The sequence below is a fragment of the Carettochelys insculpta genome, chromosome 6, assembly GCF_033958435.1.
Source record: "Carettochelys insculpta isolate YL-2023 chromosome 6, ASM3395843v1, whole genome shotgun sequence".
In the NCBI taxonomy this organism is placed as follows: Eukaryota; Metazoa; Chordata; order Testudines; family Carettochelyidae; genus Carettochelys; species Carettochelys insculpta.
In genome coordinates, this window is record NC_134142.1 from 46,832,019 (window position 1) to 46,855,573 (window position 23,555).

General features: G+C 43.2%; 1 protein-coding gene across 9 annotated transcripts in view; it reads left to right on the forward strand.

The window, feature by feature from the left end:
- The window catches only part of RALGAPA1 (Ral GTPase activating protein catalytic subunit alpha 1), a 211,800-nt gene that overhangs the window by 55,951 nt on the left and 132,294 nt on the right, over positions 1 to 23,555 (forward strand). For 8 of the 9 annotated variants that reach the window (XR_012645924.1, XM_074996838.1, XM_074996842.1 and 5 more), the window contains exons 16-17: positions 8,556 to 8,717; positions 13,052 to 13,192. Coding sequence is in view for 8 of the 9 variants with exons in the window: in XM_074996838.1 (XP_074852939.1) it covers positions 8,556 to 8,717; positions 13,052 to 13,192 (303 nt within the window). In the remaining variant the exon portion in view is untranslated. The remainder of the gene's footprint in view (positions 1 to 8,555; positions 8,718 to 13,051; positions 13,193 to 23,555) is intronic. The other variant, XM_074996841.1, reaches the window with a different exon arrangement.

Consider the following 23,555-nt stretch of genomic DNA (forward strand, 5'->3'; position numbering starts at 1 on the left):
CACAGCCTAAGAGTTTAGGGGTTTTGGCCCATCTCGTTAGTTGCAGTTGAAGTGTAAGCCTTGGGAAAGGCCAGTTTTGTTAAAATTACTTTGACTGCAACAATTATTTAAGAAAAAATAATAATGCACTTGAATGTTGCAAGTTTTTGAGTCAGATTAGTGTTCATAGTTGTAGATATCTACAAAATGTAGAAAATGGGATATTTCCTGAATACTGCAAGGGAGGCAGTGTTGCCTAATAGCCAGACTCAAGATACCTAGATTCTATTACCAGGTGCACAACTAGCCTGCAATTATTGGGCAAGTCATTTCACTGTTCCTTGGTTTCCCCAAATGTTCTGAAGCAAAGAGGATGAAATTCAGTAAGGGCAGATCCAAAGCACTCCACTTAGGAAGGAACAGTCTGTGGCACATGTCCATAATGGGGAAGCAGTACATAAGAGAGAGTACTGTGAAAAGGGATGTGTATGACCTAGTGAAGCACAAGATACATTGAGTGAACAGCATAATGCTGTTTCACAAAAATCCCCAATAGGTGGTGGTGTTTTGGGATGTATTAGCAGGAGTGTTTTAAGCAAGACATGAGAAATATTTGTTCCATTCCACTCTGCACTGAGTGTATCCTATTCTGGGTACCAACTTTAGGAAAGATGTGAACAGATTAGAAGAAGTCCAAAGAACAGCAAAAATGATTTAATGTTTAGGGGGGAAAAAAAAGACTGAAAGAATGTGTATATTTGGTTTGGAAAAAGAAGACTGAAGGGGAGAGAACTGTTTTTAAGTACATCAAAGGTTGTTGTGAGAAGGAGGAGCAAAATTGTTCTCCTTAACCACTAAGGGTAAGAAAAGAAGCAATGGGCTTAAATTGCAGCAAAGGTAGTTTAGTTTGGACATTAGGGGAAATCTTCCTGTCAGGGTAAATAATGACTGGAATAAATTGCCTAGGTAGGTTACAGAATCTCCATCACTGGAAATTTTTAAGAGAGCGTTAGACAAATATTTGTCAGGGATAGTCTGGATCAGGGGCTTGCAAAGTTGAGGGTGGCCCCCCTTAAAGGGGCATGAAATTTCATTAGTGGGGGCACAGCACAATCAGCTGCTGGGTCTCAGGGTTATTTATCTCATTTAAAAATGTTGAAATAAGTTACTGTATTTATGTATGTGTATTACCGTTTACATACTGATGAATAAAGCGTTTAAATTCAACATACTTATTTCTTATGTATTGAAAGTGTTCTTTCATATAAATATAACCAAAATTTCCCTCAGTTTGGATTACGTTAGACAGGTGGAGGGGCATGCTAACTTCAGGGACAAAAAGTGGGCCCAATGTAAAAAGTTTGCTCACCTCTGATAATACTGAGGGGAGGGGACTAGGTTACCTCCCAAGGTCCCTTCCTGTCCTAAAATTCTTCGAGTGTCCCCGTGGGTGCTCCACAATAGGTGTCGGGCTCGCCCGGCGCCGCAGATCGGAATTCTTCCAGCAGTTTCTCCTGGATCGCGCATGTGCTGGCGCGCGCCACTCCCTTGCACATCCCCAGCCACGTGCGCGATCTGGTCCCCACCAGTTCCTTCTCAACTGCCATTGGCTGCAGACGGAATCCGCTCAGGCTATGGCCAGAGTCAGATTAGACAGTGTTTCTATGTGTAAATTGTTGGGTTTTAAAAAAAAAAAGGAGAGAGGAGTGGAGAAGAAGAGTGGACGTGAAGGCCAGTAGGCCGCCCACTGCCCTGCAGGCTGGGGTCCGCGATTCGGGTAAACAGGCACGGATAAGGTGCTAAGTACCCTATTAACAGTAAAAGACTCACTGAGATGGCTTCTTCAGGCTTTAAAAAGTGTGAGTCCTGCCGTGAAGCTATGCCGGCCTCCGATGGGCATAGTGAATGCATCCGATGCCTGGGGGAATCACACGTTACCCAGAAGTGTTCCCACTGTGCTAAGGTCACAGCCAGGGCAAGAAAAGACAGAGAAATGCGTCTTAAAATGCTCTTGTTTGATAAGGCCGTCCAGCCAGACGCGCCGGAGAGGCAATCAGAAGGGCCCTCTGGGTTCCACAAAAGGAAGGCAGCTTCTCTGACCCCCTCGGTGCAAAAACGGAGGAAGCTCTCCCCAGCTCGATCCCTGCCGGCGGTCTCAGCGAGTGGGACAGGCGGAGCACACAGTCCCCAGCCGCATATTCAGGCAAGCAGCACTGCGGCAGCGCACGTGGCAGAGGCTGAGCCTCTGATTACAAATCAGCCGGCACGCGCAGCGCCTAGAGCGGCAGCCAGGCCAGCTCAGGAACTGGGGGGCACCACCACAGGCGGCACCGACCCCCACGGCACCAATGGTGCAGGGCCAGCAGGCACGGAGCCCGCAGGCACCGGAGGACGTTATCCGCCTGGCACCGCAGCTGAGCGGGCAGAGCGCAGTGCCGACAGCGGGGCCGAGATCCCTGGCGCGGCAGGGGGTGGTGCCAGCCCTGCAGGGGAGGGGAAAGGCAAGAGCAAAAACCCGGCACCGCAGCCCTTCTCCGGAGAGGGCTGCGCTGCTGCTAACAACATGCTCTCCCCCTGTGCTACACACACCGCCCAGAAGGCCTGGGTCTCCACCGGCCTATCCAGAACCTCCTTCTCCGTTCCTCCAACCAATGTCACCATGGCTGGGGCTACCTTCACCCCTTCTGGGATTGGATCCACTGGAGTACTATCACAAACCAGTGTCACCGCTATCTGTGTCATTGCGGAGGTCTCGCTCTCCCAGACATCGGGGGTACACACCCCAAGAGTGGTCAAGGTCTCCGTCCGCGGACCCGTGCCCATGCTGCCATGGTCGTTCCTACCATGCTGGACGCAGACACCCCAGGCCTATGCCCAGGGGCAGGTCCCCCCCGGCCAGCCAATACCCCTGTGGACGCTCCCGGGCAGGGATGGAAACTCAGTTATCTCAAGGGGAGTTAATTTTAGAACCCTGAGACTTTCCATCGCAATCCTCCAGCGAGCAGGTACACCGTCGACCGCAGGAACCTGAGAGTTCGAGGGAGGTTTACCCTAGTGGTTCCTCCTCATCCTCCCCAGATGAGGCCATGGCCCCCGGCAATGTCGCTCCCCTGGATGACCTTAAACAGTTTCAGGAGCTGTTTAAAAGGGTGGCTTTCATGCAAGGCATTCAAATGGCAGAAGTGCAGGAGAAACATCACAAACTCCTGAAAAATTTGAGACCCCTGGCTTCATCCAAAATTGCTGTCCCGCTGGACGAAGCCATTATGGAGTCAGCCACTACCATATGGCAGACTCCGGCCTCTGTTCTGCCTATGAATAAAAAAGCAGACAAGAAGTACTTTGTCCCGGCAAAGGGCATGGAGTTCCTCTTCAGTCACCCACAACCGAATTCACTGGTGGTTGAATCGTCCCAGCAGAGGTCAAAGACTTCTCAGTACAAATCGGGGGGATTGGACAAAGATGCCAGAAAGCTAGAGCTGTTTGGCAGGAAGGTATATTCCTCTTCCACCCTGCTATTGAGAATGGCAAATTATGCGGCACACCTAGCAAACCATAACTTCGGTAATTACTCCGGGCTTACTTCTCTCATGGATTCACTTCCGGAGGATAAGAAGCCAGTGTTAAAGGCAATTGTGCAAGAGGGCTACGCTGCTTCGAGGACGGGAGTCCAGATCGCCCTGGATGTGGCAGATACGGTGGCACGCTCAACGGCTACAGCAGTGGTCATGCGTAGAGAATCCTGGCTCCAGACATCGGGCATCCCGAGGGATCTACAGGCGAAGATCGTGGATCTTCCCTTTGACACGCAAAAGTTGTTTGCAGACTCAACCGACTCAGTCCTCCACTCCAGTAAAGACTCGAGAGCTATACTTAGAACCCTGGGTATTTATACCCCTCCATATAGGAAGAAAAAATATTACCCTCAGCAAAGACGCTACCCGTACCAACCACAGCGTGCGCAGTATCAGCAGGGCTACAACCAAGAGCGACATCAACAGCAGCAACAGTACAGAGCTCCCAGGCGACGTTCCCAATAAAGCCATACACCCTCGGGACAGGCCCAAAGGCAACAAGTTTGACGGGCATGTCAAGGGCTGCACTATCACTACCATCGCGCAATGCCACTCTCATCTCATGTTCCATCATCACCTCAGACGGTTCACTCCCAGTGGCAAAAGATCACCACAGACAAATGGGTGCTGGAGATCATAGCCACGGGTTACGTGATCCCCTTCCAGTCGCTCCCACCAACGAAGCCTCCCTCCAGGCCCCACCTCTGGGACACTGCCCACGAGGCGAGGCTCAAACAGGAGGTGGACCACCTTATGTTCATAGGGGCGGTGGAAAGAGTGCTGGAACAATTCCAGGGGAAAGGGTTTTATTCACGCTACTTCCTCTCAGAGAAGAAAACAGGAGGCTGGAGGCCCATCTTAGATCTTCGGGGCCTCAACCGCTACTTGCACAAGCAACGGTTTCGGATGATTACAGTTGCCTCCATACTCACGGCACTGGACGATGGAGATTGGTTTGCACCCCTCAACTTACTTTCATATAACGATCCACCCGGCACACAGGCGCTTCCTCCGCTTCATGGTCGGCAAGGAACACTTCCAGTACAGGATTCTTCCATTCGGCCTCTCCTCAGCCCCTAGAGTCTTTACCAAAACCTTGGCAGTGGTGGCAGCCTACCTGCACAGACAGGGGATATTCATATTTCCATACCTGGACGACTGCCTACTGAAAGGAGCCTCGAAGACAGAGGTCCTACACATGATACACGTCACAGCGGACACGTTTTCTTCGCTGGGCCTAGTCATCAACCTCGCGAAGTCAAAGACCGACCCCACACAGGACATAGAGTTCATAGGGGCACGCATAAACTCTATCACAGCAAGGGTGTATCTGCCCGATGCCCGCTTTCGCGCCATCAGTACGCTGGTGCAAGTCATTACATACAGCCCCATGGTGGCAGTCTTAACGTGCTTACAGCTGCTGGGCCTTATGGCGGCAGCAACATTTGTGGTACAGAATGCCAGATTGCACATGCAAAGCCTACAGCATTGGCTGGCGAGCGTCTACAAACCAGCATCCCACACCATTCACAGGGTAGTGTCGCCCACAACAGAGGTGCGCAGATCCCTGGCGTGATGGGTAAACCCCAAGAACTTGCTAGCAGGGGTGCCCTTTCACCAACCACAAATTTCTATTTTTCTTACTACCGACGCCTCCCACATAGGATGCGGAGCGCACATAGGTGACAGAAGGGCTATGGTCCCCTGCGGAACAGTCACTGCACATAAACATACAAGAGCTCAGAGCAGTGTTCAACGCCTGCAAGCATTTCCGAGACCACATATGTGGCAAAGTAGTCGGGATCAATACAGACAATACCTCCACTGTGTTTTACATAAACCGACAAGGAGGAGCCCGATCCCGTGCCCTACGTGTGGAAGCAGTCTGACTGTGGAACTGGTGCATCGCCAACAACATTACGTTGAAAGCCTCGTACTTGCCGGGTGCTCACAACGTGAAAGCAGATCATCTGAGCAGGCGCTTCGCACTCACGCACGAATGGCAGATCCGTGCCGATCTGCTACAACCGATCTTTTATACATGGGGGTTTCGCCAGATCGATCTGTTTGCCACACAGCACAACAAGAAGTGTCCCCAGTACTGCTCCAGGACAGGAGTGGGGTGGGGGTCCCTGGGGGACGCATTCATGATTCCATGGAAGGGCCCCCTACTTTACACGTTCCCCCCCACAGCGCTTACCCACAAGGTCTTGCAGAAAGCCAGAAGGGAGAGAGCTCGCATGATACTAGTAGTCCCAACGTGGGATCGGCAGCAGTGGTTTCCCTAGCTTCTGCGCATGTTGGACCGCCCACCGCTCCCCCTACCGGTGGCGCCGGACCTACTCACGCAGGCCCAAGGGTCCATAGTGCACCCGAACCCTCAGAGCCTGCACCTACAAGCATGGCTAATCCATGGCTCAGCTCCTTAGAAAGCACATGGACGGAGGGAATACAACAAGTCCTGGAAAGTAGCCGAAGGACCTCCGCCAGGAAGATTTATAAGCAGAAATGGGCTCGATTCACAGCCTGGTGTTCCGCCAAACAGTTAGCTCCTCTTGCCGTTCCTATACCAGTAATACTTGAATGCTTATTGGACCTCAAGAGGGACGGACTTTCATTATCCTCGCTAAAAGTCCACCTCGCCGCTGTATCAGCCTTTCAGCATACAGAGGAGGGGCCCACGGTACTTGCCCATCCTATCGTTACCAGGTTCTTGAAGGGGTTGGTAAACCTGTACCCCCCTCGGAAACCACTTCCGCCATCGTGGAACCTGGACCTGGTGCTCAGCACGCTCGCGGGTCCACCTTTTGAACCATTAGCCACGGTTTCCCTACGTCTCCTTACGATAAAAACAACCTTCCTCCTTGCAATTACATCAGCTCGCGGGGTCAGTGAGCTTGCAGCAGTTATGGCAACGCCGCCCTGCACAGTATTCTCAAAGGAGGCGGTAACCTTATGGCTGCACCCAGCTTTGTTCCAAAAGTTTCATCAGAATTCCATCTTAACGAGCCAATAGTTTTACCCTCATTTTACCCGAAGCCTCACAGCTCCAGCAAGGAGGCACGCCTGCATCTCCTGGATGTGAGAAGGGCGTTGGCCTTCTACATAGACAGAACTAAGTCCTTCCGGAGAACGGACAGGCTTCTAGTCTCCCTCGCTCCCAGGTCAAAAGGAGAAGGTCTCTCTTCACAGAGGATCTCAAAGCACATTGTATCCTGTATAAAAATGTGCTATGAACTTCAAAAGACTCCTTTGCTGGCCCCACTCAGGGCTCACTCCACCAGGGCGGTGGCGGCGTCAACAGCCTTCTTTAAGGGCATTGCGCTGAAGGACATCTGTAGAGCGGCGACCTGGTCATCCTATGACACCTTCGCCAAGCATTATGCCCTACATCGGGTATTCCAAGAGGATACCCGCCTCTCGACAGCAGTCCTTTCGGGGGCAAGCTGCACATAAACCGATTACCCACCTCCTTTCTTGGGTTACTGCTGGGCAGTCACCTATTGTGGAGCACCCACGGGGACACTTGATGAAGAAAGAGAAGTTACTCACCGTAGTAACTATGGTTCTTCGAGATGTGTCCCCGTGGGTGCTCCACCACCCGCCCATCCTCCCCCCTTCGGATCTCTGTCTAGTGTTTTTCAGGAGCATCCGAGGCAGTTGGTCAAGGAACTGGCAGGGACCGGATCGCGCACATGGCCGGGGACGCACAAGGGAGTGGCGCGCGCCGGCGCATACGCGATCCAGGAGAAACTGCTGGAAGAATTCCGATCTGCGGCGCCGGGCGAGCCCGACACCTATTGTGGAGCACCCATGGGGACACATCTCGAAGAACCATTGTTACTACGGTGAGTAACTTCTCTTTCCCTAGCTGGCACATATTGCTACATTCTGGATCAGTATTCTGTGAGGACATATTTCTTTTGTTGGTTATCCTTTGTTCGTTAGTTTCTTAGAATACAACTTATTCAAAAAGCTACAGTAGCCATATTTATGTCTGTTTCACTTATTTGGGGATTGGTAATATTTTCATTCAGAATTTACTACTTTCTCTTTGTGATTTCTGCATAAGGATTTTGCTTAGAGATTAATATAAGAGATCACAAAAGCCTTTTGCTATGAGCCAGTCCTATTTTTTTCTTTTTCATGTTAGCATTAAGATGTTTAGCACCCTTGGTTATTTATGATGCATGAATCTTTATAGTGTACAATTATTTTCTAGTAAAAATTAGTTAATGTATGATTTTTAAATGGATTACTTTATGTCTCACTTCTAATTGGGACAACAAAAGATGAAATACAGTGCACTACCATTTATGCAAATGACCTGCCACACATCCAAATGTTTTGGATAACTGGTTTCTATATCTGTAGTATCCAGCCAGATTTTAAGCAATAGCCATTATGGTGGCTTATTGCTATGGAGATCTACCTACATTATTCTGAAAATATATTTATTGTTCAAGCCAACTAACCACACTCAAATGGACAAACAGCTACATGTGGCTAGTGGCTAGTGTCTTGGATGCTATGGCCATAGGCGAAAGTGCTGTTTAGCTGTAGTAGAGCCACATGGGGAGACACTGTGGATTTGGTGACTAAAACTTTTGGTTAAAGGGAATTTGAATAGCTGGAGTTATAGTTTATACTCAATGCTTTGGAAATCAAGGGGGAACAAGCTATCCACTGTTGTTTGTTTTATCTTTGTTTGCACTTGCCAAGCTCACCTCCCTTAGGTTTGTGTGTTGGAAAGGTCAGAAGGGACCTAAAACAGTAATTGCAGTAGACGCTTTTGACATAGTATGGATATCATTCAATTGATGATGATGTTTGTCTGGGGGCTCCATAAACATGGCTTTTAAAATGTTAATATATTTTGTTCAGCTTCTGAAGTAGTTTGAAGCTAAATGAAAAATGTTTGAAACGTTAACCACTGTAAAGGTCTAGTATATGACCCTTTCAGGTGACTAAGTGAATAGATTTAAAATTATATTTTTGCAGGAGTGGGGCATGAGTTCCAAAAATCATCTGTTGATAAGTCCTTTTCTAGAGGTTGGAGCCGTGATCAGCCTGGACAGGCACCAATGAGGCAACGCAGTGCTACGACAACTGGATCTCCGGGGACAGAAAAGGCAAGAAGCATAGTACGGCAGAAAACAGTTGGTATGTATCTATACAGACTATAGGATAAGTGACATGAGGGGAAAGGAAAGGAATTCATAACTGAACATTTTTGTATCTACACAGTAAACTTTCCCATGCAAGTTTTGTGTGGGATATTTAGGAATGTATATATTATGCAATTTTATATGCTGTTTTTTGGGGCAAGTGACTAGCATTTGGTTACTTGTGTATAGATTTGTAACATATACAAGACATGCAAATGATTTATCACAGCTTCTTAGGCTGAGTCTACACTTGCCCCCCAGGTTTGAAGGGGGCATGGTAATCAGGGTGATGGGAGATTACTAATGAAGTGCTGCGGTGAATACACAGTACTTCATTAGGCTAATTCTCCCCTGCAGCAACTTTGAAGCACCTGCGTGCGTGTAGGTACAGGCACTTTGAAGCGCCTGCGCTGCTTCAAAGTGCCTTTACTCCCCAAAATTTTGAGGAGTAAAAGGCACTTCAGAGTAGCATGGGCACTTCAAAGTGCCCATGGCTACACGCATGCAGGCACTTCGAAGTTGCTGCAGGGGAGAATTAGCCTAATGAAGTGCTGCATATTCACCACAGCCTTTCATTAGTAATCTCCCATCACCCTGATTACCATGTCCCCTTCAAACTTGGAGGCAAGTGTAGATAAGCCTAGAGAGTTAATGATTTCTAGTAGCCAGAGCAAACATAGGAATTCTGCAGCTGTTGATGTTGCCTACCATTAGCAGCTAATTTTTTGGGAAGATCAAGGTTCCCCCCAACCCTAAGTATGCAAGGCTGGCTCTGGTGAATTAATTGATCCCTGCCATATTTCAATCCTATGCTTTATTTTCTTCATAAGAATAATTTTTATCAGGAGAGGAGAAGGGGCTCAAGATCATAACTCTATGCGAATATATTAAAGGCGTTGCATTTTTAATTCTAAATAAATGGAACATAAATTGATTGTGACCATGGTTGTGAGACCTTGGTGCCTAATGTGTAGAATATATCTGTCCAACACAGTATTTGGCTATCTGGTCCTCTTCTTAAATTCTTATTGACTCTCCAAACAGACCTGAATTTATGCCTGGAATGGAGTCAGTCCTCAGATGTGATGTATGATGTTTGATATGCAGTATATTTCCTTTGACTGTCAGTAATATGCTCCTTATATGTTTGAGTAGCGGGAAAGTGTGTGTTGAATATTTTTATGGTAAGAAGAAGATGGGGTTATTTTTCTGTTTTGTTTTGTGTACGTCTGTCACTTCCGTTTTGAGCCATTTTCATCCTAACACCCATTAGTTGCATACCAAGTTTTTGTGTATGTTTGACTCAAGTAAAATTCACAGCTTCTCTGATATGCAGTGTGTACATTTATTAGCCTTATCTTATGTAAAGTATTTTTTTCAAAAAGGGCCTTTTAACTTCATTTGCATATGGGTTGAAAAATCTTTGTTGGGCTAGAGTCCAGGATCAGTACCACAACCAGCAGATTCTGATTGTAGAGGTATAGCATAACATGAGAAATCCACTAATCACTATACTTGTGTGCAAGAACAAGAGTGAAGGATGCAAGATACTTACTGATTCGATATCTTAAGGGAGAACATGACTCCAAAGATTCAGTAGATCAGGGTGAAATAAGTATACCATGAAAGCAGCAAGTGTGACTTATCCATCTGCCGCCTCCATTCCCTTTCCCCCATCCCAAAAATCATGTTATGGAAGGAGAATAAGTGTTTGTACTTTTGTTTGTTATTGTGTTTAGACAGAAAAAACTAGCAAGCCTCTTGCTTGTGAACTTTCAGAATTGTCCAGTACAATTGTAAAAATTTCTGCTACACAATATTCACTCATTTGAAATCCTCAAACCCTGGTAATAAGACTCCCCTTATTTGAAACTAATACAGCACATCATTTTAAAATTTAAGGTGGCCTGGCTAATGTGTTTTCGCAGAACTTCATAGGCAATTATTTTAATATCTACATTTTTAATCTTAGTTTAAATTTCCATCATCTTAATTGCAATAGGCTAGACTGCACAAAAGGCTGTGAAAACACTATTCAAGGGACATGAAAGTAAGGAGACAAGATCCTGATGACAAAGTCCTGTTTGTAATTTAAAACATCTTACCAGACAGTTAGAACTGTGTAATCTCTACGCTCCTCATCCCGTGTTTCCTGCTCCATGTACATTGGATCACTATTTTTTCTGCATGTTGCAATGTTAGAAGCATCCCTTTGATTGGAATGATAAGTGTGATGTGACCCATTACAACTTGTACCACCTCCATGTACTTGTGATTCACATTCAGAATGGGAGTCCTAGATTCTATTTTAAATATATATTTAAAAATGTTTTGAAGACATGCAACTGATAGCAAGTCTGTAGCTATTGTATTTACTAATCAAGCTTTTTTTTAAAAAAAAAAAAAAAAAAAAAGCACTAAAATTCCCATGAATGAAAATGTCAGTGTATAATGGTTTTGAAATAATTTCCATCATGAAAACATAAAGTAGAGAAAACCACTACGTCATGAATTACATCTTTGTGGTCTTTAATTATATTGACAAACTGTAGTATCTGGTCTTGCTGATTATACCACAAAATGCGAACAAACTGACATTATCCAAGGAACTGTTAAAAGATTTTTGGGAATATGGCAAATGCAATTCTTATCCTACAGTCCTCCATTTATGTAATCCTACCTAGCAGGGTGGATTGATTGTTAAATCAGAGATTTAACTCAATAATTGACAATCAGACAGAAGGAATCCTTGATATGCATAATCTGTTTTAATCTTGTTTTTCCTTTGTAGTTTTTAGTTACTATCCTAAAGAGAGGTTGATTCTTGTTGCTTGGTATCCAATAATTGATTAGGACCAATACATGCAGTTTACAGCTACATTTGAAACCATATCCATAAGTATGTATGTAAGCTTAACACACATTTTATTTAGGTTCTTAAGTTTTCCATATTTAAAATTATTACAAAATCTTGAAAATCACTTCTGATATATTAACTTGTGTCAAGCTGCATTTGTATGGAAACTGTTAGTTAACTAAAATGAAAACTAAATGAGATAAAAATACGAGGGGGGGAGTAAGTTCATCAACTTTGTTTTTCATTTAAAACTGATTGATTAGTCATAGGAAGTACTTTTATCTGTCATTAGCAAATTTAACTCCCCCTCCGCGCCCCCCCCCGCCCCCCGGACACCATGGGTAAGCCTATACGAGGGAAATAAGTCGATTTCAGATGCACAGTTCTAGCTACAGCATTTGTACAGCTAGAATTAATGTACCAGAATCAACTTAGTTCCCCAGTGAAGTCCAGGCCTCTTTAGTCTCACATCAGCGTTCCTTACTCAGTGTGATTAGTGTGGAGTACAGGGGCCAATGGCTGAGCCCAGAGGAGTTGATTTTGCTGCATCTTCACCAGACGTGCAAAATCGAACTCTGGAAGATTGACCACAGTGTGTCAGCCTTCCACTAAGTATAGACAAGGCCCATGTTTACTACATTCTTCCAAGATTTTAGAACTAGTAGATTTCATCCTTTCACACACCTCTTCTTTCTATAAATCAGAAGTAGAAAACAATCTTTTCAGTCTTTTCATCTCTCAGTGGGTTTCTCATAATTGAACTGAGCTTGTTGAATGAACAGGTGAAGAAAGTATTCTTATTTAGGAAGATTTATCAAATATCAATCTATGTTCAGAACTTAATTATTGATATTTTCTCTACAAATGAGAAATGGTTAGTCAATTTCAGCTAGATTTTTTGTGAAGTATTCGTTGTTGTTTTTGTATTGTGTGTAAACTGTGACTTTCTAACTAAAATGATTTTCTTTTAATATTTTAAGCCCATTAGAAACTCTTGAATTTTAAATTGTTGGTTTATTTCAAAATCAGTGTACTTTTGTTCAACAATACAAGAATCTAGTCTCAAAGTATAACTATAGTTTAAGTTACTTTTCAGATTAAAATTGCACGAGTTCTGTTTGCTTTTTGGAATGGTGTTGAACTTGCTGATTTTTCAACCCCTGATGCAGTGGAAAATAATGCTATTTAATTAGCTTTCCAATTTTGGATGGAGACTCATTGTAACTGTCAGACTAAAGGCGTTACTGCTGCTTTACATAAAAAAGTTTACAACTCAATGTCTTATGTGTCCACTGATTTTTTTTCTTTCTTACAGCTCTGCCAATATCTGCCGTGCTGAAATGTTTTAATTTTTAAATTTTTTCTTCCTTTATCTTTGTTTTCTTTGTTGCTGCTTTTTCTGTGACACAAGCCTTTCATTATAGTCACTCTTCTTTTTTCCTTCCCCACTTCTTTCTTTTCCTTTTTTGAAGCCATGAGAAGCCGATCCATTGGTGAATGTGCTCTGCCATCGGCCTATATACGCAGTGCTAAAAGTGCTCCTGTTCTGATCCATACTTCCAAACCCTTCTTGCCTGATATTGTTCTCACTCCCCTTTCTGATGAGCTTTCAGGTAGTGCCACGTCTGCTAATTTCTGCACCCCCTTTATCACATTTTTAATCCTTCTGCTTTCAAATTCTGCTAAACCAATAAATTCTTCAAAGTAAAATATTATGGGGGCGGGGGTGGAGAAGGGAAGAGATTAAGAAAAAAAGCATTCTGAGTTATGTGAAATACCATGCTATATTTGCAGTCCATTCTGGAGCTGTTAGAAGTTAGTGCTGTGCCAATTTTTATTAGTAATGTGAAAATAATGGAACTTTTCTGTTTTTTTCCCCTCCCCCAATTTAGTCAGTAATGGTAACTTTTTATTCTGGGGAGTATAGAATTGAGCTAAAGCTTTATTCATGGTGGAGATGGAAAAGAGGAACAAATTGTTACCTTAACTGACTTGCCGTAGGATGTCTTTCAATGTAAGAATTTTTATCCATGCACATTGTATTTTCATGATAACTGTAATAGAAAAACAATTTCATGATTGAATAGTTATAAAGAGATTATCTTTAGAAGATCCACATAGCATGCAAAATGTGATGTACACTATGCATGCTTCCTTTAACATGTATAAGAAGTGGGAAATACACAACTAAAAAAAATCTCACTGTGGGGATTTCAAAGAAGATAATGTCTTCAGTATGGAGCTGTAGGTTTCTGAAAACATAATTGGTGCTGTAAAATGGTTGGCTGGAAGTCTGATGATAGCTTATGGGGAATTTGTTTATCTATAAATAAGTAAAAATTAGAATAAGCAGAAACAAATTTTAAAAGTAACTAGCAAGTTGTGCTAGATTTGTTTGGGGTTTTTTTCTGCTGTTTTGTAATATGTTCATTAAGTTTCTTTTCTGCTAACATCCCACTCCATCGTTACTGTCCCCTGCCTAACAAAGTCTTCATGAAGTAACCTGACAACTTGTTACTTTTTCCTCTAAATGGTGTATTCCTAGCCAACCCCATCAGAATACCACGGTATTCTACTCTGGGAAGCAGGTTGGAGTAGAACAAAAGTTTTCAGCCTTTTTTTTTTTTAAATTTACACCCTGCTATATCCTGCAATCTTCTATGCGTAAAGAACGGTTGGAGTTGGGTTGCAGGATAATTTAGGAGGTTGTTTTATTAGGAAGAAAATAAGGTATACCTGATAGAACACTGGACTGGGACAGAGACTTTCTGTGTTTGCCATTGGTCTGTTGGGTAATCTTGAGCAGTCAGTTCTCCCTTTCAGTTTTCACATCTAACATTATTTATTAAGTACTTTGAGATGTCTGGGTGAAAACTGCTAAAAACTAGATGGTACCATTGCTCTCCACTTATAAAAGTCATTGATACAAGAATCAAAAACATACAGAGATAAAAACCACTATGACAAAATCATTCCTGTACTTACACTCCGCTTGTATAAATCAATCACTTATAAGAATCAGATCTAGGGCAGATGTGATCCTTATAAAAAAAATGCACTCTATAATTATGTTAGTTGTGGATCTCAAAAACAGGGAGTTAGTGAATTTGTTACCCTAGAACAGGAAGAAAGTTAATTATGGGATTCTGTACACACCAGTGTCTTCACTGGTGTTCCCTTATAAACCAGCTGTGTTATTTTACCCTAGTGTTTATGAATTTCAAGCACAAATAATCCACTGAGGTTTTTGTATAGAATTTAAATGCAATATTTTTCTTTGTAGACCCGGTGTTGCTTGTTAATGCCATACTATACTAAAGTCTGTTTCATGAAAGATTGTGCTTCTAAATACATCAGTTGGTAGAACTGGAGTTAGGAAAATTAGTTAACACTATAAGACATAGTAGACCTGTTCTGGTGCATTTTGATCTTTTTTATGTAAATCTTGATTCAGTATTTTCCTTGGTTTCAAAAAAATGGCATTCAGTACAGCATCAGTATATTGGTACATGAAGCACCAAGCACTGTGTTCATATATGTGTAGTGCAAAGAGCAGGACAAGTGAATATACATTATGGTATAGTGACAAAGATCCTTAAAATTTGCTATACATCTTAAAATCAATCAGAGAAAAAACACTCATCTGACTTCAAAACTTTTGATACTTTTTTTTTCCTTATAGCATCCTCTTCTCCCACAAAAAATAACTGAGGCTCTAACGTGAACCTGGAACGTTGTGGCTGCTGGTGGTGGTGTTTTAATTAAGTGAATACAAATCACAGTAGATCAGCCCTTGTATTTAGAAAGGGAGAAAGAAGGCTTTGTACTCCTTCTCTCTGGTGGTACATCTTGAATTGCTCTAGGAAAAAATTACACCTTCCAGATTCTGTTCTACAGTGTATAGCATTTGAAAGGTCATTTAACAAGAAAAAGGAAAGGGAACAAGTATGCCGAATACTACTTCCCATAATAGAAGAACCCACTCAAAAATTATAAGCTGCTGTTGGAGAATGAAGGCTGCTAATTTGTCTCCTATACATTTTTAGGCATTATGAATTTGAAAACTGATTATCTAGTGAATTTCTTTAATGGGTTCTCAGAAATGGAGACTGGATTTTCTAAAAATATTACTTTGAAAGTTCCTTTTTCTGCAGTAGGCCTCTTTCTTAAAAGGGACATTTCCTGTCGTATGCAAGTAATAAGTGCAATTATAATTATCTTGAAATAGTCTAATGTTTAAGATAAGCAAGCATTTTTCTACTCTTTGCTTTTTTCCCAAATACATCCAGTGACTAAGACTTCATTATACAACATTAAAATCAGTTCATTTGAAATTACTGAGAGCGCAGTTGTACCTCTGCCAATAATTTTTCTGTTAGGACCAGCATTACCCCTAGCATCCTGAAAGCAAAGCTGCAACCAGTGTCCCCTTTAATATTTTCCATTCATGGGTGGAATACATTTTATGTGAACCAAGGCATGTGTGGATGTGCACCAGCAATAGAAACATGCTGTGGATGTTGTGCTAATCAGGTGGGTGGCACCTGCACCTCTCCTGAGAAGCTGTCTAAGCGCTCAGCGTACAGGGAAACTAACTGCAACCTATTGTGTCAAGGTTCCAATCTTCTAGCCCCTTTCTTCCTACTGTTTGGAGGTGGTAGGAGCAGTTTTGTGAAGGCTGCATAAGTTACTACGCTGCTACCTGCAATGCAGATAGCTGGTACAAGAGCCACGTCCTGTCCTTTTTACCACCTTCATGTAGCACAAGACACCACTTGGTCTGAATTACGGGGAGTAAGAAAAGTTAATGTCTCAGAAAAAAATACAAAAAACAGTTCCTGGTGGGGGACACTCATAATGAAAAGATGGATTTCTCTTCATAGTGACCATGAGCTGCAACTTTATCAGATCACATTTCTGTTTGCATGATACGTTATGAATGGTGGAGAATTCTTGATGCTCATTCTGTCTTTCAGTTTTACAAGCACCCACATTCTTAAGGGCTGTTCTGTTGGGCCCTAACGGTCTGTGTTTTCAGGCTCTAGTCTTGCATTCAGGTGTATCAAGCAGTGGGATGATAACCCATTAGTGTCCACCAATCATGCTATGTCTAATCACCTGGCAAGTCAGTTTTCTCCAAGAACAAAGTAAAACACTATACTCTGATAATGTCTGAATATTTGTGACAATTTGTAAGTCCAGCACAATATTTTTAGTGGTCAGGGTCACAGAATTGGTAACCTGAGTGGGCATTTAACTTCTGGCATGAAAGTCCTAAAACTCTTTACATGATAAGGCAACAGCAACAGGTTTAATACCATGAATATGGCCTGCTCTTGAGAGGATATTAAATAAATAAATGTCCAGACCAATATCATTAACTTTCTTCATTCAGTCATAAGAACATAAGAATGGCCATACTGGGTCAGACCAAAGGTCCATCCAGCCCAGCATCCCATCTGCCAACGGTGGCCAATGCCAGGTGCCCCAGAGAAGGAGAACAGAAGACAATGATCAAGTGATTTATCTCCTGCCATCCATCTCCTGCCCTTGTTCTGAAGGCTAGGGCACCATACTTAATCCCTGGCTAATAGCCATTTATGGACCTAACCTGCAAAAATTTATCAAGCTCTTTTTTTAAACCCTAATAGAGTCCTGGCCTTCACAACCTCCTCGGGCAAGGAGTTCCACAGGTTGACTATGCGCTGTGTGAAGAAAAATTTCCTTTTATTAGTTTTGAACCTACTACCCATCAATTTCATTTGGTGTCCCCTAGTTCTTGTATTATGGGAAAAAGTAAATAATTTTTCTATATTCACTTTCTCCACACCATTCATGATTTTATATACCTCTATCATATCGCCCCTCAATCGCCTCTTTTCCAAACTGAAAAGTCCCAGTCTCTCTAGCCTCTCCCCATATGGGACCCGTTCCAAGCCCCTAATCATCTTAGTCGCCCTTTTCTGAACCTTTTCTAATGCCAATATATCTTTTTTGAGGTGAGGAGACCACATCTGCACGCAGTACTCAAGATGTGGGCGTACCATAGTTTTATATAGGGGAAGTATGATATCTTTTGTCTTATTATCGATTCCTTTTTTAATAATTCCTAACATCCTATTTGCCTTACTAACTGCCGCTGGACACTGCGTGGATGTCTTCAGAGAACTATCCACTATAACTCCAAGATCCCTTTCCTGATCCGTCGTAGCTAAATTTGACCCCATCATGTAGTACGTGTAATTTGGGTTATTTTTTCCAACATGCATTACCTTTCACTTACCCACATTAAATTTCATTTGCCATTTTGCTGCCCAATCACTCAGTTTGCTGAGATCTTTTTGTAGTTCTTCACAATCCCTTTTGGTTTTGACTGTCCTGAACAACTTGGTGTCATCTGCAAACTTTGCCACCTCACTGCTTACCTCATTTTCTAAATCATTGATGAACAAGTTGAACAGGATCGGTCCCAGGACTGACCCCTGGGGAACACCACTAGTTACCCTCCTCCATTGTGAAAATTTACCATTTATTCCCACGCTTTGTTTTCTGTCTTTTAACCAATTCCCGATCCATGAAAGGATCTTTCCTCCTATCCCATGACCACCTAATTTACATAAAAGCCTTTGGTGTGGGACCGTGTCAGTTTAGGCCTTTGTCTGCTGCCAGTCTATGCAGAAGAACACATTGTTCCCCCTGAACTGTTCTCCCACTAGGATTTCTAATTCTTTAATATTCTTGGGAAAGAATCCTTTACAGGTTGTATTTGTAATGCCCCACTCTTCATAAAATCTGAATTTTTTTCTAAGGTGTTACAGGAAATGAAATTATATTAGCAAATCCATGTTATGTTAGGGAAGGGCAGAGAACAGAAGCCATAATTTTAAGGTAATCTGAGTGTGCAGGGATTTGAGATCCCATTACACATTTATTTTAGTATTCGGTTTTCACATAAGCTAGTTCCAAAACCTTAGTATGTCTATAAGGCTGAATCTTCAGCTCAGTAAGCTAGAAAAATATTGCCCCTTTGTGCATGATAAATGGTGAATAAACTTTCCTAATGGTAAGATACTCTAGTTTTATAGTGGATGAGACTGGCAGAGATTCAAAAACTTTCCAAAGAACCTGACTAGTTCTAATTTCTGCTCTATGAGGAAGGTCTGGTGCTGGGTTCAGATTTCCTGCTGAAAATGTAGCCATAGGACCTAGATATAGGTTTCTAACACTGGGAGAAAAGTGTCCAGTGCTATAACCAGAGCCAGTTGAACTGGACTGGAAACTACAACTATAAATAAACCCATGTTAAAAGACCATTGTCTGTCTTCACTCCTCTTTGTATCTCTGTCCCTGAATTCCATACTATGTTTTCTCCCATGCATCTAAAACAGCCACCTCAGGTCCATGTGGCAAATAGTGCTCTGGACAGCCCTCAGCAACTGTTTGTTTTTTGCAAAAACTTTTCTGCCTTCTCTTTTTTCAAGCTTTTCAGGGATATTTCACTGCCATCACCTGTGTGGGCAATGTCAGGGCCCCAGTATTATTTTCAGGGATTGGATGCAATCACGGGAGGTATAACACTTAGTGAATGGCCAGTTGAGAATTCAGCTACAGAAGAAAGACATTTCTGTAAACGTTTTTGCCATCTCTGTCAATGCCCTGCTTCACCTTCCTTCCAACATGAAAAATGGACATTTGCTCACCTCAGGAGGGGAATGAGGAAAATGCAGTGTGGGAAGATGATCTCAAAAACCAGCGAGCATATCTAGAATACTACAGGGATGAGGGAAGCGTGAGAGAGGTTCTCACAGTGCACTATTGCAACAGTCGATGTTTGCCAATTGAGTGTGGCAGCAGTAAGTTGACTTTGTGAGGAGCATATGGGGAGGTGAGGATGGTGAAATTCAAACTTATTAATTCTGGAATTACAAAGTCGATATTAATAAATTGAAATTTATCTTTGTAGTGTCGACACAGCTATAGACTTCTAGTATTGGCAATATCTGCTGAGAATAGGCATCTACAGTATCTACTCAGTGAGCATTATAAGTCTACATGCTATAGGAAGAGAGTTGCAGATGACTATAGAGATACTGCTTACGCAGTTGAGTGAGCATTAGAATCAGTAGCCATACCAAACATCTAATTGGTCCATTCATCCTCCTGCACTGGCTGTGGTTCTCACCCCAGAGCCAGGGGACCTAACATAGATTATCAGCACTGAGCTGGACAGCTCATTTCTTGGGTTTTTTTGGGGTTGTTTTTTTTGTTTTTTGTTTTTCTTTTTTAACCTTTCGATTCCAAACAAAAAAGGCTCCCTCTGTTATGGTTTGTGCACTCTTATGAAAGTTTTTATACCTATTCACCGGCTTCAGGCAGCTAATTCCACTCTTACCTCATACCAGTGATATTGTCTCTGCTTCTTCCTAGTTCTTTCACCTCACCTTCAAGTGCCTTCCAAATTAGGAGCAGAGTATTCTTCCTGCAGTGGCCCCTGTTCATGCCGTGGGGTGCACATATTTTCAATGCATCTGAAATCAGAAGATTTCTGATAGTGGTTTTTGTTCTGCATCCTCACATTCATCCTTCTTGTGCTTCAGACTGAGGGTATAAATGATGGCATAGACTGATCACTGTTCCAGTTCTGTTCTGGGGTCCCTGATGTGAAATTTTGTTTGGGTTCCTGGGAGGTCCAATTCATGACAGAGAAAGCTTGCCTTTTGAGACGAACAGTCTCATTAGTGAGAAGACAGAGGAGTCCCTACACTTACAAAAGAATTATTGGGGAACTCAACATTGTTCATGTGGGGTCCTCTGCTTTCCCTGTTAACCATTCCCTTCTCTGTTTTTTTCTTCAGGGACTATTGTCATGCGGAGGGGCCCATTCAAGAAAAACGTCCCTTCTGCATGTAGGCACAATAGACTCCTCTAAAACAAAACAAAAGGGTCTATTCAAGAGCCCTCATGGTGACTCCATCCCCCACCCCAAAAAAGGGAGGCTGGAAATCTATCCTAGATCTTTGGTCATTCACAATCTGCATTCAAGGAGTACATTTCAGAATGAGATTCTTGACAGCAACAGTTCCCTCATTAAACAGAGGACATTAGTTCACAGCTCTCAATATGAGTTGTCTATTTTTATATAGATATTCCCCGGCACACACAAAATTTCTCAAGGTTACTGATGATCCAAAACACTATCCATACAAAGTGCTTCTTTTGGATTTCCAGTGACCCAAGGGTGTTTACAAAGGTGATGTGAGCCACGGCAACTCACTTGCAACGTTACAGAATTTGTCTTTCCGTACCTTGATGACTTGAACTTGACAGGGAGATCTCAACAAGGAGTCCATCCAGTGACACCAGCTCAACTCAAAGCTTCTATAATCAGTTGGCATCTGTGTAAATGAAGAGAAATCCACGTTGGTCCCCACATAGATGAAAGACCTTTATCAGAGCGTCAGTGAACTCTCTCACAGCTAGGACACATTTCCCAAAGGACGGGTTCCTGATCAAGAAGGTACTAGTCGTAAAACTTCATGCCAGTTCAGATGTTGGTTGTGTCACATCTTACTCTCTTAGGCCACTTGAGTGCCTGTGCATGTGAAATGCTATTTGCAAGGCTTCAACTTTGCAGTTTGTAAATCTGGCTTAAGATAGTGTATCTCAAGTAGACACAGTATGGAAAAACAGTTATCTATCTATGACAGTTTGCAACTCATTAGATAGGTGGGAAGACAGTTGCCAGCTATGTTTATGGGTGTCCCATATATATGTACCTCCTCTATGAAAGAAAATATTTATCACAGAAACCTGTTTGTTCAAATGGGGCACTCATGGGGCAAGCACACGGTATGCATGAGACATTCATATACTCTACAAGTATCTAAACGTTTTGGACCTGCAAGCAGTCCTCAGAGCTTCTGAAAGGTTCCTTCCATATGTACAAACGGGATGCGTTCAAATACAGTCAAACAAGGTGATGACTGTGTTCTTTATCACTAAGCAATGCAGCATTAAATCCAGCTGTCATCAGTCTGTATAGCAGCCACCAGTGTGTGAAATTTGTGAATCAGTTACCACGTGATTCTGCCAGCAGTGTGCCTTTCAGGCATACATGACCCATTTGTGGACAGTCAGCAGACTCCTGTCTGGGGATCAGGAGTTGGAACTGCAGAGCTTTCTGATTCAAACAGCATTCCAAATGTGTGGAACCTGGTATGACTTATTTAAAACTCAGGGAAACACAAAATGAAGTATTACTGAGTTTCCAGGCAAGACTGAGCAATTCTTCTAGGTCCCACCACTCGGAGCTGCTAGGATGGTTCCAGAGGTGGTGGGGGCAGTGACTGGGGCCTTAAGGACAGGGACTGCACGACCCTGGCTGGGGGACTCATCTGCCGGAGGAGGAGGAGGGGAGCCATGACCACTGTGGCCAGCAGGCTGACCACAGCATCAACAACCTCCTGGTCTAAGAGCTGCTGGGAATCCATGTCCCTATAGATTGTACTTCTGGTCCCTGGACAAGGTCTGCTGTGCTGTCTGCAGCAAGGTAAGCCTCAGCAGCATGTACAAGGAGGGGGTGTCTGGGAAGGACCCTTTAAGGGAGCAGCTGGCTGGCTCTCCTGGAAGGCCTTGCTAGCTAAGTGACCACGTCTGTGGCTTTTCTTGCTTCAGTGTTTGGAAAGGGTGGCTGGGGCTGTGCACCCACTCTTTCAAGTGAGTGGATCGGTGTTTTGATCAGCTTTTTGTATGTGGATATGATCTTCCAGAAGATCTTCTTTTTGGAAGAGCACGGTAGTGCTGTGTCCTCATGCAGGCGAGTCATTGCATTGTAGCTCCCTTGCTCAATGGCTGGAGATTTCTGTTCAACAGCACCTACCCAGGTATTGGTTGAGTTTGCTTGAAGTGTTTGTAAAGCAGATTTACCAAAGGCTGGTGTATATCCAATTTCCTTTTCACTGTCTCTGTAGTGATCACATTTGAGTGCCTCCCAGTGCCACAGCCATACACCACTTCACTTCCCCAAGGTATAAAATGTCACATGCAATAAGGCAATGTTATTGGTAAGGCAAGAGAAGGAAAGATACCTGGAGGAAATGGATTTGAAGGCATTGAGTAGAATGTAGACTTTGTAAATAGGAAGTGGGAATTTTTTCCAAGCATTGGGCTGAAAAGAGGCAAAGAAAGCAGTCAAGAGAATCGGGAGGGACATACTGAAATCTGTGTCTTTACAGCTTTATTTCAAGATCAGTGCATAAGTTTGAAGAAACGGTATCATGACTGAGAATTGAAATATAGACAAATCTATTTTTATTATCTCACACTGACTGTACTTCCTACCTCTACAAAGGTTTTATATTTTCTTACATATCCGAGAGTCTTAATCCTATAAAAATCAGAAGGAAAGTGTTTGTGTAATAATCGAAGATATCTCAGATGATAGATGAGATCCAAAATATCTGCTTCATTCTCTCCACCCTCTTAATACGTCTTCCATGACTTCTGTGACCCTTCCACAGATACTGAAACAGGATTCCCTCCCCATAAATTATGCAGAGATTCTCCTGCTCTTTGTCCTCCTGTTGTTCTTTGCCATTTGATCTCCATGGATGGACCCACTTCTTGGCTAAGTGCCTATTCTCTTGTGCTCCCCAGAAGCAGCTGTGAAGTCATCCGATTTACCTTCTCTCTCAGCATAAAGCAACAGGTGGGTCCAGAAGACACACATAGGGAGGTCAGAAGAAGACGACTTGGTAGGGTGAGATGGGGCCTCTAGGAGTCTGGGGTTGCAACCCTTCTCCTTTGTCAAAGGATAGACTTTCCCTGTCCTACCACAACCCCCTTGCAGAATCTCAGGAACAGGCCAGTCCTGAAGGGTTAAAATTCTGTTTTCAAGTATATTTTACACACCATTTAATTCAAAGCCCAACTTGGTGTTTCTGTAATGCTGTTTAATAAGAATCCTTCCCCCATTGC